General features: G+C 39.4%; 1 protein-coding gene across 1 annotated transcript in view; it reads right to left on the minus strand.

Annotated features, from left to right (window-relative positions):
• LOC118402452 (V-set and transmembrane domain-containing protein 4-like) overlaps positions 1-4,759 on the minus strand; it is a 28,669-nt gene extending 23,910 nt beyond the window's left edge. Inside the window, exon 1 of the mRNA XM_035800667.2 lies at positions 4,360-4,759. Coding sequence (XP_035656560.1) covers positions 4,360-4,411 — 52 coding nt within the window. The 5' untranslated portion in view covers positions 4,412-4,759. The remainder of the gene's footprint in view (positions 1-4,359) is intronic.
• Positions 4,760-8,211: the final 3,452 nt, after the last annotated feature.

Genomic DNA, 8,211 nt, shown 5'->3' on the forward strand with positions numbered 1-8,211 from the left:
TGATGTATCAAATACTTATGTCATGCAAAACAATGCAAAGGAATTACTTAAATATCATACAATGTGATTTTCTGGAATTTTGTTTTAGATTCCGTCTCTCACAGTTGAAGTGTACCTATGATAAAAATTACAGACCTCTACATGCTTTGTAAGTAGGAAAACCTGCAAAATCGGCAGTGTATCAAATACTTGTTCTCCCCACTTTATGTTTACGTCATAACCACTAAAGGCTATATTATGTATGTTCACTGTAAATATGAATTGGTCCATTCATCTGATAAGTTACATGTGTAAAAAAAAAATGTTTTAGTTGTTTCAACTCATTTTTAATAAGTAACTGGTTCCACAGTCTTTTTTTTTTGTTTACTCAACAGTTCGGTGTTATCTGCAAATTAAAAATTATATGTTTGTTTTACTTGTCTATTCATTCAAGTATGAATTATTATTTGTGCATCTTACCTAAAAAAAGGCTGTGGAATTAGTTACAAACATAGTGTTTTTTAACATACAATGTAGTTACACTGCCTTTTTCAGTTAAGATGCTCAGATAATAATTTATAATTGAATGAACAGACAAATTGAGAAATCATATAATTTAAAATGTATTGCATTTTTGTCTAAGTTTTCTCAAGTTGGAGCTAAGTCTTGGCCAACTATTGTTTTTTTTAGTTCAGGTAACATTTGGACCGAAAAGTTGAATTAACAACAAAAAGGCTGTGGAACCAGTGTTACTTAATAATAATTAGTTGAAACAACTAGATTTATTTTGCAGTGTATGTACGGAATATCTTTATGTCATAACCATGTTCATATGTTGTCCATGACCACGCCATAGAGACAAAAGCCCACAGGTCATCAAACATGGGCTCTGGTCAAAAGTAGTGCACTATTCGGAATAGGGTGCAATTTGTGACAAAGACAGTAACACTGAAGTCAGAACAAGAGCTGAATTCAACCAAACCACAGCTATTTCTTTGTTTACAAAACCAGTGCATGCAAACACACACATAATAACACATGCACGCACATCTCTGCAGAGCATGGCACTTGCAACGCGAGGATAGTGGGTTCCACCCATACATAAAACATGTATGCACAAATTACTGTAAGTCACGTTGGATAAAAGCATCTGCTTAATGAAATATACTATATATAGATATATGGGGCAAAAAAAGTATTTAGTCAGCCACAAATTGTGCAAGTTCTCCCACTTAAAAAGATGAGAGAGGCCTGAAATTTTCATCATAGGTACACTTCCACTATGACAGACAAAATGAGAAAAAAAATCCAGGAAAACACATTGTAGGATTTTTAATGAATTTATATGCAAATTGTTGTGGAAAAAAGTATTTGGTCAATAACAAAAGTTTATCTCAATACTTTGTTCTCAATACTTAGATCTCCTCTAGAGCAGTGATGTTTTGGGGCTGTTGCTGGGCAACACAGACTTTCAACTCCCTCCAAAGATTTTCTATGGGGTTGAGATCTGGAGACTGGCTAGGCCACTCCAGGACCTTGAAATGCTTCTTACGAAGCCACTCCTTTGTTGCCCGGGCTGTGTGTTTGGGATCATTGTCATGCTGAAAAATCCAGTCACGTTGCCCTTGCTGATGGAAGGAGGTTTTCACTCAAAATCTCACGATACATGGCCCCATTCATTCTTTCTTTTACATGGATCAGTCGCCCTGGTCACTTTTCAGAGAAACAGCCCCAAAGCATGATGTTTCCACCCCCGTGCTTCACAGTAGGTATGGTGTTCTTCGGATGCAACTCAGCATTCTTTGTCCTCCAAACACAAAGAGTTGAGTTTTTACCAAAAAGTTATATTTTGGTGTCATCTGACCACATGACATTCTCCCAATATTCTTCTGGATCATCTAAATGCTCTCTAGCAAACTTCAGACGGGCCTGGATATGTACTGGCTTAAGCAGGGGGACACGTCTGGAACTGCAGGATTTGAGTCCCTGGCGGCGTAGTGTGTTACTGATGGTAGGCTTTGTTACTTTGGTCTCAGCTCTCTGCAGGTCATTCACTAGGTCCCACCGTGTGGTTTGCTCACCGTTCTTGTGATAATTTTGACCCCACGGGGTGAGATCTTGCGTGGAGCCCCAGATCGAGGGAGATTATCAGTGGTCTTGTATGTCTTCCATTTTCTAATAATTGCTCCCACAGTTGATTTCTTCACACCAAGCTGCTTACCTATTGCAGATTCAGTCTTCCCAGCCTGGTACAGGTCTACAATTTTGTTTCTGGTGTCCTTTGACAGCTCTTTGGTCTTGGCCATAGTGGAGTTTGGAGTGTGACTGTTTGAGGTTGTGGACAGGTGTCTTTTATACTGACAACAAGTTCAAACAGGTGCCATTAATACAGGTAACGAGTGGAGGACAGAGGAGCCTCTTAAAGAAGAAGTTACAGGTCTGTGAGAGCCAGAAATCTTGCTTGCTTGTAGGTGACCAAATACTCATTTCCCACAATAATTTGCAAATAAATTAATTAAAAATCCTACAATGTGATTTTCTGGATTTTTTTTCTCTCGTTTTGTCTGTCATAGTTGAAGTATACCTATGATGAAAATTACAGGCCTCATCTTTTTAAGTGGGAGAACTTGCACAATTGGTGGCTGACTAAATACTTGTTTGCCCCACTGTATATATATATATATACCTAGCTTATATACTTTCGATATGTGGTTGATTTTGAGATGCAAGCACTCTGAACTTCAAAACTGATATATGAGGAGTTAGTGACTGCTTATCTCCTGTTGCTGACAGATGGTAGATACAGTGCCTTGCAAACGTATAACAAAGTCAGATTAAAATTAATTGAATTATGATTTTTAGTTGTCAAAAATCTACACAAAATACTCTAATGTCAACTAATGTCATAACTAAAATATAGTCATTGCATAAGTATTCAGACCCCTTTGTTTAGGCTAGGTAACCTTCTCCCTTACCTCACCCTGCTCAACAAGATCCCTGACCGCTGGCTGTTCCAGTCTTAAGGTGTATGCAAGCCTAAATTAGTTCAGGAGTAACATGTGGCTTATCAAATTACATAATAAGTTACATGAAGTCACTCTGTGTGAAATAATAGGGGTTGACAGGATTTTTGAATGACTAAACGTTGCTCTGTTCCCCAAACATCCAACATCTGTAAGGTCAATCAGTCAACTATTGAATTCCAAGCACAGATTCAACTACAAAGACCAGGGAGCTTTTTGAAAGCCTCATAAAAAGGGCAGTGATTGGTAGATGGGTAACAATAACAAATCAGACATTTATAATCTCTTCATGCATGGTCAAGTTCATAATTATGCTGTGGATCATATATTAAACAACCTAGACACATCAAAGATAGTCATCCTTCTGAACTGAGCTGCAGGACAGGAATTAAACTGCTCCAGGGATGTAATGGGAGAAAACTAGTGACTCCAAAATAATGACCTAAATGACACGGTGAAAAGAAGAATAGAAATATACAGAATATGCCAAAAAAATGCATCTTGAATGCAAAAAGGCACTAAAGTAATATTGCAAAAAAAACATGGTAAAGGAATACACTTTTTGGCCTAATTGCAAAGCCTTGTGTTTGGGTGGCTGTGTCATGGTATAGGCATGCTTTACATCGGCAAATACGGGGCGGTTTTTAGGATTAAAAGAAATGGGATGGTGCTAAGCACAGTTTGCGTTAGTCTACTTTACACCAGAAACTGGGAGAATAATTCACCTTTAAGCAGGACAATAACCTCCAACACAAGGCAAAATCTAAACTGGAGTTGCTTACCAAGAAGAGAGTGAATGTTCCTGAGCGGGCAAGTTACAGTATCTACTTAAATCTGCTTGAAAGTCTATGGCAAGACTTGATCCCCAACATCTTGACAGAGCTTGAAGAATTTTGAAAAGAATAATGGGAAAATATTTCACAATCCAGGTGTGCAAAGTCTATACGACTTACCCAAGAAGACTCATAGCTGCAATCAATGCCATAGGTGATTGTAAAATGTATTTGATGCATGGAGACATATTTTAGGTATTCTATTAATACATTTTTTTATTAAGAGGTTCTTCCACAATTCCAATTAAATACATTTTTATGCCCTTTGTAACACAATAAAATGTGAAGAATGTTTGTATGGGATAACATATAAAACAGTGGCCTGACAATGTACTGTATAAGTTCACATGGTTGAGAGTGAAGAGTATCCTGACAATTCAAACTCAAGAATGTGCAAAAGTATTTATCTATCCCTACTTATACAGAGATAAATTAACAGCAAGTAAATACAGGGTAGTAGTATGTTAATACAGAGGTAGTACAGTATGTGAATACAGTAGTAGTATGTAAGTAGAGCACCTTACCTGCTATGAGAGCTCTAGTCAAGAGAACGTACATTACAGAGGAGAAGTTCATTTTCCACAGTCAACCAATCCATAAACGCACTATACAATAAACTATGCAATACAACAAGATGTAGCTATACATCTAGACACAGCCACGTAACAACTCTCCAGTAGTTACACCATCCTCCAGAGCCCAGGCCACCATCTAGCCTACTCTACTTTTCTCTATTTTTGTCTCTTCTCTCTCATTTTCTTTCTCCATTTCCAAAATCACTGTGTGTAATAAGAAACAGTACATGCTCTGTTCTCACTTAGAAACTCCCCTCAGTTCTTTCTTTCTCATTCTCGCTCTCTCTCTCTCTCTCTTTCCCCTGTTAAATGTAGGGAAATGTCGTTTCCTGAGTGGTGTTTTGGAACAGCCGCAGATTTCCAGCTGAAGCTGCCTAAGAAGCATTAGGCAGGCCTAGCGGGCATCTTTTTGTATGTGTGTGTGTGTGTGTGTGTGTGTGTGTGTGTGTGTGTGTGTGTGTGTGTGTGTGTGTGTGTGTGTGTGTGTGTGTGTGTGTGTGTGTGTGTGTGTGTGTGTGTGTGTGTGTGTGTGTGTGTGTGTGTGTGCGTGCGTGAGCGTGCGTGAGCGTGACCTGTGTCTGTGTCTGTCTCTCCAACAGAGTGGCAAGGTTAGTCTCAGGCTGTGGTCAGACTGGTCCAGTAGACTACAGGCCTGCTGGTTTAATGGCCAGGCTAAAGTGCTGAGCTAGTATTACTGCTGGCTCTAGGCCATCCCTAGCCCACTGGTGTTACACAACACATAACCCTTTATATACTATGTCTAACGGCCTTCAGGAATCACTCTTTCAAAATTATTTTTATTTTACAATTTCTGTTATATAGTGTTGTTTTACTTTCATGCAGATTAATGTGAAATCACATGTAGTTTACACCTTTCCCTCCTCCCTTTATGCTCTAGCTGATGACTCCACAATTGGCAGCCAACTCAGAGCTGAGTTGTGGAATTAAGGAATAGAACAAAAATAAATTACATTAATAAAAATAATGACATTTCCAGCCTTTTTATGGTTGCTTGATGACAGATAAAGGTTATAACCATGTGTAAGTGCATTTTATAAAGTGTTAATAACTGCAGGTCAAATTTGGCTTACTATTTGGCAAGTACTGAACAGCTATCACACTATTTTGACCAATACGTTATAAAAGCTACCTTAATGTAAAGTGTTAGCCGTTTGTCAAAATGTGGCTGGTGTCATGCAAACTTCACTTTTTCCAATCTTGTGCAGGATGACATTGAAAGCTCTTCCTACATTAACTCCTTTTGTAAAGATTAATTTACTGTACAGCAACACAACAATGTCTTCCAACAGGTGGCGTCATGTCTACTTGACACTCGTCCCTCAACTGATAGTTGCAGACGGTTTGTCGCACTATCTGACGTAAAACAATGTTAACAGAATAGAATAGAATAGAGAAACCAGATGTGGAAATTCTTGGCAATGGTCACATGATGCTTTAAGACACCTTAAAATACAGTAAATCATGTTGACAGGGTTTTAAAGTGAAATATGGAGCTCTCTGTACTGTCTCCACTCCCAGAGGATTCAATTGATTCTGATTAACATGTGATGGAGGATAACAAACAGTTGAAGCAAACACAATGGTAGTATAAAGCTACCTGTAATCCAGGAGTAGGCATCTGGCCCTTAACATAAAACATAAGATTGATGCTTCTACCCATCTGCTACCACACACACACACACACACACACACACACACACACACACACACACACACACACACACACACACACACACACACACACACACACACACACACACACACACACACACACACACACACACACACACACACACACACACACACTTCTGTTTTGTATTCCCTGTTGCTACCTACTATGCTCCTCTCTGCCCCCATGTGGTTAAAAGAGGCTACTTTTCACTTGGCTCACACATCTATACACCAGTACAACCATGGAATTAGATCTGGAAATTCAGATTATTCCAGAGAAAATGAAAACCTGCACTCACTGAAATATAATTTAAGTAAAAAAATGTAATGTCAGTAGAGGTCAAAGCAAACGTATGTGTTTTGGCAATAGCCTTCGTCAGCATTTGGATAGCAATAGGCCTTCATGATATTTCAAATCAAATCAAATTGTACATGTACATAAACGATATCATAATCGCCATCGATAAAAGACAGTACTGTGCAGCCGTCTTCATCGATCTTGCCAAGGCTTTCGACTCTGTCAATCACCATATTCTTATCGGCAGACTCAGTAGCCTCGGTTTTTCGGATGACTGCCTTGCCTGGTTCACCAATTACTTTGCAGACAGAGTTCAGTGTGTCAAATCGGAGGGCATGCTGTCCGGTCCTCTGGCAGTCTCTATGGGGGTGCCACAGGGTTCAATTCTCGGGCCGACTCTTTTCTCTGTATATACAGTGCCTTGCGAAAGTATTCGGCCCCCTTGAACTTTGCGACCTTTTGCCACATTTCAGGCTTCAAACATAAAGATATAAAACTGTATTTTTTTGTGAAGAATCAACAACAAGTGGGACACAATCATGAAGTAGAATGACATTTATTGGATATTTCAAACTTTTTTAACAAATCAAAAACTGAAAAATTGGGCGTGCAAAATTATTCAGCCCCTTTAAGTTAATACTTTGTAGCGCCACCTTTTGCTGCGATTACAGCTGTAAGTCGCTTGGGGTATGTCTCTATCAGTTTTGCACATTGAGAGACTGACATTTTTTCCCATTCCTCCTTGCAAAACAGCTCGAGCTCAGTGAGGTTGGATGGAGAGCATTTGTGAACAGCAGTTTTCAGTTCTTTCCACAGATTCTCGATTGGATTCAGGTCTGACTTTGACTTGACCATTCTAACACCTGGATATGTTTATTTTTGAATCATTCCATTGTAGATTTTGCTTTATGTTTTGGATCATTGTCTTGTTGGAAGACAAATCTCCATCCCAGTCTCAGGTCTTTTGCAGACTCCATCAGGTTTTCTTCCAGAATGGTCCTGTATTTGGCTCCATCCATCTTCCCATCAATTTTAACCATCTTCCCTGTCCCTGCTGAAGAAAAGCAGGCCCAAACCATGATGCTGCCACCACCATGTTTGACAGTGGGGATGGTGTGGTCAGGGTGATGAGCTGTGTTGCTTTTACGCCAAACATAACGTTTTGCATTGTTGCCAAAAAGTTTAATTTTGGTTTAATTTTGGTTTCATCCTTCTTCCACATGTTTGGTGTGTCTCCCAGGTGGCTTGTGGCAAACATTAAACAACACTTTTCATGGATATCTTTAAGAAATGGCTTTCTTCTTGCCACTCTTCAATAAAGGCCAGATTTGTGCAATATATGACTGACTGATTGTTGTCCTATGGACAGAGTCTCCCACCTCAGCTGTAGATCTCTGCAGTTCATCCAGAGTGATCATGGGCCTCTTGGCTGCATCTCTGATCAGTCTTCTCCTTGTATGAGCTGAAAGTTTAGAGGGACGGCCAGGTCTTGGTAGATTTGCAGTGGTCTGATACTCCTTCCATTTCAATATTATCGCTTGCACAGTGCTCCTTGGGATGTTTAAAGCTTGGGAAATCTTTTTGTATCCAAATCCGGCTTTAAACTTCTTCACAACAGTATCTCGGACCTGCCTGGTGTGTTCCTTGTTCTTCATGATGCTCTCTGCGCTTTTAACGGACCTCTGAGACTATCACAGTGCAGGTGCATTTATACGGAGACTTGATTACACACAGGTGGATTGTATTTATCATCATTAGTCTTTTAGGTCAACATTGGATCATTCAGAGATCCTCACCGAACTTCTGGAGAG

Source organism: Oncorhynchus keta, chromosome 2 (genome assembly GCF_023373465.1).
Source record: "Oncorhynchus keta strain PuntledgeMale-10-30-2019 chromosome 2, Oket_V2, whole genome shotgun sequence".
Taxonomy (NCBI): domain Eukaryota; kingdom Metazoa; phylum Chordata; class Actinopteri; order Salmoniformes; family Salmonidae; genus Oncorhynchus; species Oncorhynchus keta.